We start from the raw sequence: 11,619 nt of genomic DNA, 5'->3' as shown, positions 1-11,619 counted from the left end.
TGCTAGGCCTCGACTCATGTGCGGGGCTTAGTTGTTTTCTGGGGGTTTCCCTTATTTCACCAAAAAAAAAAAAAAAGGCCTCAGAGGTGACGGTTCCAAGTCCCTGTCTGCTACATGCGGTGCTGCTCAACTCCCTTTTCCTTCCCTTTCATTTGTCCTCATTACTGAAAATGAAAATGGATGGTGTTTGGACCCAAATCCCGCGCGCCAGGACAAGTTGGCAGGGGCCCATATCAGGAGAAGGACTTTTTGGGCTTTATTTTAAAAATGCAGATATCAGCCCGGATAGTTTTAGAAAGCCCAAACCTTTGAGGACCAGTTAAACATAAATGGGCTCAGTTTCAAAAAATCTCCAAGAAACCAAAGAATGAATCACTACCGTTGATCAAATCAAAACCAAAAGCAGATATTATGGAAAGTTTCTCTTCCAAAGAAAGGCCCATGTGAAGGAGAAAGTCAAAAATCTCAACTAGGAAGTGACGGGGAGTTAATGAAAGTAGGTTAACCAGAAAAACACTCCTCATAAACCATTCAAAATGATCATAAGGAAAGGACAGCCAAGTTGCCCTTCTACACTCACAGAAGGCTCTACGTTGAAACAGATTGAAACAGAATCTGTTTCTCAAGAAATGAAACAGGAAACAAGAGAGTTGTTCGCCAGGAAAGCTAGGAAAAGACCACCATAGAGTTTGTTTGCGCTAAAACTAGACAGGTAGTATGTAGGCCAACTTAAAGATGAGGTGGATGTTGAGGGTGAGGACCCTCAGTATGTAAGAGCAATCGGTAAATAAATGGACATGCATACAGAAGACAAATGTACGTGGTTCACCCGAATAATGGGCTACGTCCACAGAGAAGTATGTTCTCATTATAATAATGTGTGTATACATTGTACATAGGGTTAGACCCAAGGGGAAGAGGAAGAATACCGAAGGCCGAAGGCAGATGGCCGAAGGCTGAGGGCAGATGCCGAAGGCTGAAGGCAGATGCCGAAGGCTGCTGGCCGAAGGCTGATGGCCGAAGGCAGATGATCTGGTTGATGGCCGATGATTCGTGGGCTTGTAAATGGGCTCATGGGTAAGCCCATGAGGCCTAGTAGCCTGCCCAACCTCTTTCTTCCTCTCCCTCCTTTGAAGGAGAGGGGTCTTCTTTTATAGGGAAGGGAGAGTCCCCTTCTCTTGTGTTCTGTCGATGTGGGACTCCCTTCCCTTTGCTTGGATTAGCTTGGAAATGCTTGGCCAGATATTGTACAAACAGGAGTCCCCCAAGTTCCCGATTAAGGAGGTACTTCTTGATTGAGGACTTGTAGTCATTAATGCACTGGCCAAGCATTGCTTCAGCTCATTCTTCAGCAGGCTGATGGCTGATGGCTGAAGCTGATGGCTGAAGCTGATGGCTGAAGCTGATGGCCGAAGGCTGATGCTGATGGCCGAAGGCTGATGGCCGAAGGCTGAAGCTGATGGCCGAAGGCTGATGGCCGAAGGCTGATGGCCGATGGCTGAAGCTGATGGCCGAAGCTGATGGCCGAAGGCTGAAGCTGATGGCCGAAGGCTGATGGCCGAAGGCTGAAGCTGATGGCTGAAGGCTGAAGCTGATGGCCGAAGGTTGAAGCTGATGGTCGAAGCTGATGGCTTTGAGAAAAGGCGCTGGAGAAGTGTCTCCTAGAAGGTGCCGTTCGGCATGGCCGAAGGCTGATGCTGATGGCCGAAGGCTGATGGCCGAAGGCTGATGCTGATGGCCGAAGCTGATGGCCGAAGGCTGAAGCTGATGGCCGAAGCTGATGGCCGAAGCTGATGGCTTTGAGAAAAGGCGCTGGAGAAGTGTCTCCTAGAAGGTGCCGTTCGGCATGGCTAAAGGCTGATGCTGATGGCCGAAGGCTGATGGCCGAAGGCTGAAGCTGATGGCCGAAGCTGATGGCCGAAGGCTGAAGCTGATGGCCGAAGCTGATGGCTTTGAGAAAAGGCGCTGGAGAAGTGTCTCCTAGAAGGTGCCGTTCGGCATGGCTGAAGGCTGATGCTGATGGCCGAAGCTGATGGCCGAAGGCTGAAGCTGATGGCCGAAGGCTGAAGCTGATGGCCGAAGGCTGATGGCTGAAAGCTGAAGCTGATGGCCGAAGGCTGAAGCTGATGGCCGAAGCTGATGGCCGAAGGCTGATGGCCGAAGGCTGAAGGCAGATGCCGAAGGCTGAAGCTGATGGCCGAAGCTGATGGCCGATGCCGAAGGCTGAATCATTAGGGGATGTGAAGACATCGCACGCGCCGAATGATGATGGGTGCCGAAGGCCAAAGGCAGATGGTAGGAGGTTCCGAGGGCATGGCTGAAAAGGGTGCCGAGAGCACTCGTGAAGGAGAACGACATAGCGTTTTGTGTCGTTTCCCACAGACGGCGCCAATCTGTTTGCGCTAAAACTAGACAGGTAGTATGTAGGCCAACTTAAAGATGAGGTGGATGTTAAGGGTGAGGACCCTCAGTATGTAAGAGCAATCGGTAAATAAATGGACATGCATACAGAAGACAAATGTACGTGGTTCACCCGAATAATGGGCTACGTCCACAGAGAAGTATGTTCTCATCATAATAATGTGTGTATACATTGTACATAGGGTTAGACCCAAGGGGAAGAGGAAGAATACCGAAGGCTGAAGGCAGATGCCGAAGGCTGATGGCCGAAGGCAGATGCCGAAGGCTGCTGGCCGAAGGCAGATGATCTGGCTGATGGCCGATGATTCGTGGGCTTGTAAATGGGCTCATGGGTAAGCCCATGAGGCCTAGTAGCCTGCCCAACCTCTTTCTTCCTCTCCCTCATTTGAAGGAGAGGGGTCTTCTTTTATAGGGAAGGGAGAGTCCTCTTCTCTTGTGTTTTTTCGATGTGGGACTCCCTTCCCTTTGCTTGGATTAGCTTGGAAATGCTTGTCCAGATATTGTACAAACAGAGTTCAACTGTTGATGGTTTCAGTTCTGCCAGAGCAATAAATTCCCCTTTTTTAGGGCATTAGAGAAAAGGAAAATCTTTTCAAAGATCTGCCACCCAGTTTTAAAAGTTTTAAATAAACTCTCATTCCATAGTTCTCTATAAATATGAGAGGTGGTGAACAGATTAAGAGACAACCAAAAAATCAATCAAGACAAAACTCTCAGACTATATTGACAAATTCGAAAGAACAAAGTCATTCAAATCTCAAAAGCCTTCAGACTCTAAAGCAATCAAATCAAACAGCTAGAACTTGGTTCATTCCAATTCAAGAGAAACATTTTCACAAATGAAACAAGACTTTTCTTGTTATAAATTTGGTTCAGCATAGGCCAATTCAAGTAGAATTCGAGTTTTTCATAATATGAAAACCTCAACAAATTTACAGGAAATTTCCAGGTGCTCAGAATTGCCAAAATAGCTTTTGCTTAAGTCACAATCAAGCAAAACAGGTGCTGTGATGCAGCTCCAGGCAAGCAATCATCAATCCAGCCATCTTCCACTCAACTCAAGTTGAAGTAATACCATTTTCTGCCCAGCCAGCCGGCCTCTCCATGGCCAGAACATATTAAAGCTCTGCCAATTTCGACATTGGTATCAATTTCCAACTGAACCTCATCGGTTGAAGATACTGACGTGCAATCCCAGTATAAATGAATCTAGTCCAGCCCGGTTCACCAAAACAGACAGACGTCAATGTCCAGTGTTCTGCCTTTCCAGACTTGGCAGTTTTTCTCTGTTCTAATTTTGTTCAATAGTTAGTTTGTGTTTATTATTTCAAATAGTTTGAACTCATTTTTCAGTTTTTTATTTTGGCTAGAACTGCCAGTTTTTGTACTGTGAAAAATTGTGAAGTCCTCACCAGTCTGAGGCAAGAAAAAGAACTTACTTGGGAGATATTCCTCACCCAAATTCACAATTGCTTAGGGCACATGTTATCTATTTTTTAAAAGTCTGCTAGGGTTCTAAACCGCCAGCAGTGGCAAGCTCATACCCAAAAGAAAGTTGACTTGTTGACCATAAATGGTTTTCGAGCCAATGAAAAACTTTACCATACCATCACAGGATCATATCAAAAACGAGTGAACAGATGGGATGGGAGAAGACTTCAAAGTCAAGCAAGCAACAACCCTCAACAAGGAAGCCTCTTCCCAATCCCACCATATTAAAGCCACCACAACCCTTCTCAATTTCTTCATCACTTCCCCTGTTCAGCAACTCTAAAACCAGATAGTTTTATCCAAAATGAAAACTTTCCTCCAATATTTCTTCCTCTTATTCTTAAATATCACTACTATAACAATCTGTGGTAAAACCATCCCTTCAGTTCACAGCCGCTGTATTAAAGACCAACAACTATCATTGCTCCATTTGAAGAAAAGCCTTATATTTAATGGAGATTCTTATGATTCATACCCTACCAAGGTTATATCATGGAATTCGAGTACCGACTGTTGCTCTTGGCTTGGTGTTACTTGCAGTACTCATGGGTGTGTTGTTCGTCTTTGTTAAATTTAATACACACTTGAAGAATTTAGAAAATTATAGAAAAAAATAGAAAACTCAAGCAATGTCCACCAACTTTGACAAAGTCAAGCTTTAAGAGATAATTGTTGTAAGCTTCTAGAAAAGTCCTAATAAAAATCTTGTAATAAGGTAATATTATATTGTAAACTAGTGGCTATGAGAAGAAGCCAAGTTCACCAACTTGGACAATGGCGGCAGCCTTAGTCTATAAATAGGTGTTGCCTCTTGTACAAAGCTAAGGGTGAAAAGGTCAATAAGCCTAGTAAACAGTTTCTAGTTGTTAAAGGCCAATAAGTCGAGTGCTCTATAAAGCCTTGTACTCATCCATTGTTGAATAAATAAAATCACTCTTTTGTCCTTCTGAAAAACCAACAAGTGGTATCATAGCAAAGTTCGATCACCTTGGGTGTAAGGGTTCGATATAGTCCTCCATCATGTCTACCACTAGCCAAACTTCTATCCCATTTCCAATCTTTACTGGAGAAAACTATGATTTCTGGAGCATCAAAATGAAGACCTATTTTATGTCTCAAGATTTATGGGACATAGTTGATAGTGGCTTCAATAATCCAGAAAATCCAATTGTGGAACGGTTAAAGCAACAAAAGAAAGATCAGCAGAAGGATGCAAACGCTCTATTTGCACTGCAACAAGCTTTGGATGACACTATTTTTCCAAGGATCATGGGAGCCACAACATCAAATATGAAGCACGGGATACTTTGAAGGAGGAGTTTCAAGGAAATGCCAAGGTACGTGCAGTTAAACTACAAACTTTAGGTCAGCATGTTGTTGTGTATTTCTGTCATTGTCTTTCTCTTCTGCAGAGTTTGGTTCGGTCCCCCCTGTTGTTCTTTTATGTTTTTGTTTCTTATTAATAAATTATGATCAAGGGGATGGGCGGGGGGCTTCCAGAGTGTTGGTCCCCTCTTTGAGGGTGGTGGATGTTTGTGCATCCGATGACCGATACTGAGGAGTTAATCTCGCCTAATCCTTTGGTTTATTTTTATTTTTATTTTTATTTTAAAAAAAAATACTACAAACTTTGAGAAGAGATTTTGAAAACATTAAAATGAAAGATTATGAGACCACACAAGAGTACTATGCTAGAGTAAAAGAAATAATCAATCAATTGAGAGCCTATGGAGAAAAAATTTATGATTCAAGAATTGTAGAAAAAATACTTATCAGTCTCACTGATAAGTATGATCCACTAGTAACTGACATTGAACAGACAAAAGATATAACTAGTATGTCAGTAACAGAATCAATGGGCTCTCTAGAAGCATATGAAAAAAGAATGAGTAGGCGAAATGAAAGTCCAGTAGAAAGTGCCTTCCAGTCGAAACTAAATTTAAGGTCTCAGAATTCTAAAGATGATGAAAGAAAATTTGAAGAAAATTCTAGAGAAGTTGAAAATGAACCCAACAATAATTGGGAAAATAAAAGAGAAATTGTGGAGAGGAAAGACGATTCTCCGTGTCGGGTATGCAAAAATACAAGCCACTAAGAGAAAGATTGTTGGTACCGAGGCATACCAAAATGCTGGAACTCCAAAAGATTTGGGCATATGGAAAAAGATTGTCGATTCAAGAAAAACTATCAAGCTAACTATAAATAGGTGTTGCCTCTTGTACAAAGCTAAGAGTGAAAAGGCTAATAAGCCTAGTAAACAGTTTCTAGTTGTTGAAGGCCAATAAGCCTAGTGCTCTATAAAGCCTTGTACAGTTGCACTCATCCATTGTTGAATAAATAAAATCACTCTTTTGTCCTAAAAAAACCAACAGTCTTGACCTTAGCAGAGAATCTATCTCTAGTGGCATTGACAATTCCAGTAGTCTCTTCAATCTTCAACATCTTCAAAGCCTCAATTTGGCCGATAACATGTTTGGCTATGGCTCTCGCATTCCGTCAGCAATCGGAAAGCTTACCAACTTGAGGTATCTAAATTTATCATATAATGGTTATTCTGGGCAAGTTATTCCCATTGAGATTTCACGCTTGGCAAGGTTAGTTATCCTTGATATATCTAATATGTATGACAATGGTGATCCAATACTTGAGAGCCCGAATTTAAGCATGCTCTTGCTGAAACTCACAGCGCTTACAGAGCTATATCTTGATGGAGTAAGTATCCCAGCACATGGTACTCACTGGTCCCAAGCGATATCATCTTCACTGCCAAACCTGAGTGTGTTGAGCACTCTCTATCCGTGAATAGATTGTATCATAATTACCTAATCTCTGGTCCAATTCCAGGATTTCTTGCCAACTTTTCAAACCTGAGGGAGTTCAACTAGGGTGGCAACAATATTTCCGGACCAGTTCCATTATTCTTTTCCAATTTCTCGAAGTTGACTTCCTTGAATCTCGTGGCATGTGAGTTGTGCGGGACATTTCCCAAACAGATCTTTCAGGTGCCTACTCTACAAACTATTGACCTTGCGGCTAATGGTGAACTTCATGGTTCCTTGCCAAAATTTCCAAAGAATGGATCTCTTAGGTCCTTGGATCTAAGCTTTACCAACTTTTCAGGGTTAATGCCAGACTCTATTGGCAACCTCAAAATGCTCTTCGCGATAAATCTTTTCACATGTAGTTTCACGGGATCCTAAAGTCACTGGAGAACCTAACACAATTGGTTTATTTGGACTTGTCGTCAAACATGTTCAATGGTCCAATTAGTTCTATCCACTAGGAGAAGCTTAGTAATCTGGTACATCTCCAGTTGAATGACAATCTACTTGAGGGGAGTATTCCGTCGTCTCTCTTTTCTCTTCCCTTATTGCCAGAGCTAGTACTTTCCGACAATCAATTCTCAGGTAAACTCAGCGAGTTTCCTAACATCTCTTCCTACTTAGTTACCCTTAATTTTAGCTTCAACAATTTGAAAGGACAAATGCCTGTGTCTATCTTTAATTTTCGAGGCCTCGAATCACTTCATCTTTCTTCCAACAATTTCAGTGCCTTTCCGTTGATGGTCTTCGACACTCCTTATATGTTGAATACAATACTAGTCACGATTGCTTCAAGCTCACTAGGAAACACACCCAAAACTCATTTATTACATAAGATATAGGTGTTGAAGTTCCTATAAATTACATGATTACCACTAATTAACTTTAAAAAGGCCCAACACAAAAAACTAAAAAATGGCCCTAACAGCTGAAAAATCTTACAAACATTGACCTTTCGTACAATAGCTTGATGAGTTTATACAATGGTACTGATTCCTCATATTCCTCATTTCCTCAAATTGCTTCATTGAATTTGGCTTCTTACAAATTGAGAACAATCCCAAATTTCTTGAGAAATCAATCTGCATTATTCTCTTTGGACCTTTCAGAAAACCAGATTGACGGCAAGATACCCCTTTGGATTTGGAGTTTCAAATATCTTTATGACTTAAATCTCTCTTGTAACTCCTTAGGAAAGGAACTCTAGAAGCTCCTTTCTTTAATCTTGATGTTCGTGAGCTTGACCTTCATTCAAACCAACTCTGGGGGAAACTCCCAATTTTCCTACCAAATGCCTACTATTTTGATTAATCAGAAAATAATTTCAGCTGTATCATACCAACTAGCATTGGTGATTTCCTCACTTCCGATACTTCCTTCCTATCTCTTTCAAGCAATAACTTGCATGGCCACATTCCAGTGTCAATATGCAATGGGGGTCTTCGGGTGCTTGATCTATCCAATAATTCTCTCAGTGGCATGATTCTACAATGCTTGTCTACAAAAGCAATTATTGGAGCACTTAATTTAAGGAGAAACAACCTTACTAGAACTATTTCTAATTTTGAATTTCCAGAGTATTGTGAATTAGACACTCTAAACCTGGGTGAAGATCATATAGAAGGTCAGTTTCCAAAATCTCTAGCCAACTGCACAGGTTTACAGGTTTTAAACCTTGGAAAGAACCATCTAGCAGATGCTTTTCCATGCTTGTTGAAGAACATATCCACTTTACGTGTCCTTGTTTTGCAGTCCAACAAATTCTACGGACGCAATGAATGTCCTAAGACCAATGGCACCTAGCCAATGCTTCAAATCATAAACCTAGCTCACAACAATTTCAGTGGTGAAATACCAAGAAGATCTTTGACAACATGGCAGTCAATGATGGCTAACAAAGATGACTCCCTAACAAAGGTCAAATTCTTAGAATTTTCACATGAATCAGGGAGAGACAGGGTTGGTTTTTCTTTTGAGGATGGTATAATAGTTACCAGCAAAGGTTCAGAGATGGATCTGCTAAAGATTCTATCTATCTTCACCTTGATTGACTTCTCATGCAACAATTTCAGTGGAACAAAGGAAATTGGAGAATTCAAATCACTATATGTCCTTAACTTGTCCGGAAATGCAATGACAAGGGAAATCCCATCCTCATTTGGTAACATGAGGGTACTCGAGTCCTTAGACCTGTCACAGAACAAACTGAGTGGGCAAATTCCACCACAGTTGGCAAAGCTGACTTTCCTTTCATTCTTAAACCTCTCAAACAATCAACTGGTAGGCAGGATCCCAACCAGTACTCAGTTTTCAACATTTCCAAAATCCTCCTTTACATGTAACAAAGGATTATCAGGGCCTCCTTTGACGGTCGATAACAAATCAGTATTACCACCACTGACAGTGAATGGAAGCCTTCCAAATTTTGGACATCATCATGAGATTAATTGGGGCATTATCAATGTCGAGATTGGTTTTACATTTGGCTTTGGAGTTTCCATTGGGTCACTTGTGTTGTGCAAGAGATGGAGTAAATGGTATTACAAGGCTATGTATAACATCCTTCTAAAGATATTCCCTCAGCTGGGGGAAAGAATTGGGAATCATCGAAGACATGTTCACATAAATCAAAGGGGGAGACGTTGAAAGGATTATGATTTTTTTTCTTCTTGTGTAAGTTTCAATAATTGGGATTTAAGCATATCAAAAGCCCAGGTTACAAATGTTGGAAAATTGGCTCGCATAAGGGATACAAGCTTTTGGAGAAGCGACCGGTCGTTTATGGGCAGATTGCAAGTCTGGAACGAAAACAGCGAGCAACCGGTCGCCAGCTTCACACGACCGGTCACTGAAGAGAAAATTTGACTCTGTGCAAAAGCGACCGGCCGCCCTGGTCGTGTTGTTTCATTTTTTGGGAAAATTCAACTCCTCTATCCAGGTGCTATCGCTTTCTACCTGCTTGCAAGGTCATTTTAGGTCACTCCAGACTTAAATGAAAGGGGGCAAGCTGCTGGGAAGTTGAGAGAGCATTTAAGGACAGTTGTTGACTTGTTTCAAAGAGTACCTACTCTATGGTTCTATATAGGGTGGCTGAACATGTAGCCATTAATGTATAGCCTTTGGTCTGCCCAACCTGTGGTCCATTTCAGGTAATCAAGGGCAGAACGTGGGAGGAAAGAAGGAGTCTTTTCTCAAGTCCAAAGACTTGTCTATTAAAGGGAAGAGGAAGCAAGACAGCAAGAGAGAGGTGAAGTAGCTGGAAACTAGTGAGTCAAGTGAAAACCAAAGGGAAGAGAGAGTTCTCTAGTGTATCAAGGTGTTGAGCAAAGGGTGTGAGAGAAACATATTGTGAGGGTAGTGTTCTAAGGGGGTTTCTTCTGTAAACCAAAGTTGTACCTATCTTCATTAGTGAAATTTCTCAAGGGGATCACCAAGGAGGATGTAGGCAAATTGCTGAACCTCTATAAACACTTGTGTCATTTGTGCTTGGTTTATTTTCTGAGTGTGTGTGTGTAAGACTCATCCATCATTGAGTTTTGTCCAAAGTCCATCAACAACAAGGTCTAAAGGGGAGTGAGTGAGTTCTAATTCACAACAACAAATGGGACTTAAATTTTACTTTTATTACTTGTTATGAATTATTCAAATTGTTTTGTTTAAGAAACAGAACTTTTACAAACACGGTCCTTATTTTCTAATTACATTCCAAGAAGAAGAATAATATTTGACCCAAAACTATACACGTGCTTGCCAAGTTCTCGGCTAGTTTTTCTTTGTTATAAATGGCTCAAATTCATCCCACCTTATCAATATTATCAAAATTCTTTCAACAATGATTGATTATTTAACTGAAAATTTTATATCAACAATGATTGATTGAACTTAATATATATCAATCAATCTTTGAAAGTTAATAGAATTATAAAATACTACAGTAGTATGGTCACGTGTACATTTTGTATACGTGTTATAATATGGGTGTACGATATTGTTTGTTTTTCTCTCTTTTAGGGAATAGTATTAATAAATATCCATTTATATTATAGGGAGTTTATAACGCGTGGCAGTACTACCATAGTATTCTATAATCACTCTGAAAGTAGAGGGTTATTGCAAAATAAAAAAGAAAGAAAATTAATAAATTAGATGGGTTATGGACCAACTGAGTTTGATTAGGGACCGCACACAAAAGACATGACCCATGAACCGGCCCAAGTTAATCCATGATTACTCTGTCATGAAACGGTGCGTTTCAATCTCCCGCTCCCGGGGTTTTTTCTTTGAAACACTGGAGTGTAGACTCTAGCTGAACCAAGCAATTTCACAATTCAAACTTTATCAATATAAAAAACCCTAGCAGAGAAAAAAACTACCCCAACCTTTCAGCGCCGCATCCGGGGGGGAGGTGGTCTGCCCCTTCCCCCCTCTTCCCTCCTCTTCCTTTCTCTCTGTTAATCTCTCCTTGTTTTTGGTTTTGCCCCTTTTTCTTTTACTGTTTCCTCCTCACCCTCTGTGGTGATTTTGCCTCACCCTCTGTGGTGATTTTGCTTGGGCTTTATGCTCATTTCTGGACGTTCTTCGTCTATTGTTGTCTCTTATCGCCACCTCTCTACCACTGACCTCTGCTCCTTGTGTTCACGGATGCCTCCTCCGCCATTCTTACTTGGCGGCGCGTTCGGGTATGAGGATGCCTTTAAAGTGCAATATGCACTATTTACTTGGATTATGGGAGCGCAGTTTGCGCGGGTGGCTTGTTCACCCCCATCTTCCGTTCGTACTTCTGGTTCACTTTGTTACCAGAGACTCCCTCTTGGTGGCTGTGGACTTGCTATGGTGGTTTGGCTGCTTTGCTGTGGGTGGTGCGGCTGCAACTTGTTTTCAATTT

The 11,619-nt window shown here is 41.6% G+C and overlaps 1 protein-coding gene and 1 pseudogene across 1 annotated transcript; both read left to right on the top strand.

Moving 5' to 3' along the window:
- The first annotated feature begins 4,147 nt into the window (after positions 1 to 4,147).
- LOC110745837 (receptor-like protein 6) lies at positions 4,148 to 7,112 on the top strand (annotated as a pseudogene).
- A 1,491-nt stretch (positions 7,113 to 8,603) lies between these two features.
- LOC110762158 (receptor-like protein 33) lies at positions 8,604 to 9,380 on the top strand. The gene has a single exon (XM_021964765.2). The coding sequence runs from the start codon at positions 8,619 to 8,621 to the stop codon at positions 9,378 to 9,380; it is 762 nt and encodes a 253-aa protein (XP_021820457.2). The 5' UTR covers positions 8,604 to 8,618.
- The last annotated feature ends 2,239 nt before the right edge of the window (positions 9,381 to 11,619 follow it).

Source organism: Prunus avium, chromosome 6 (genome assembly GCF_965620075.1).
Source record: "Prunus avium chromosome 6, drPruAviu1.hap1.1, whole genome shotgun sequence".
In the NCBI taxonomy this organism is placed as follows: domain Eukaryota; kingdom Viridiplantae; phylum Streptophyta; class Magnoliopsida; order Rosales; family Rosaceae; genus Prunus; species Prunus avium.
Note: the sequence above shows the minus strand (reverse complement) of the source record. Positions and strands in the feature narration are given on the sequence as shown.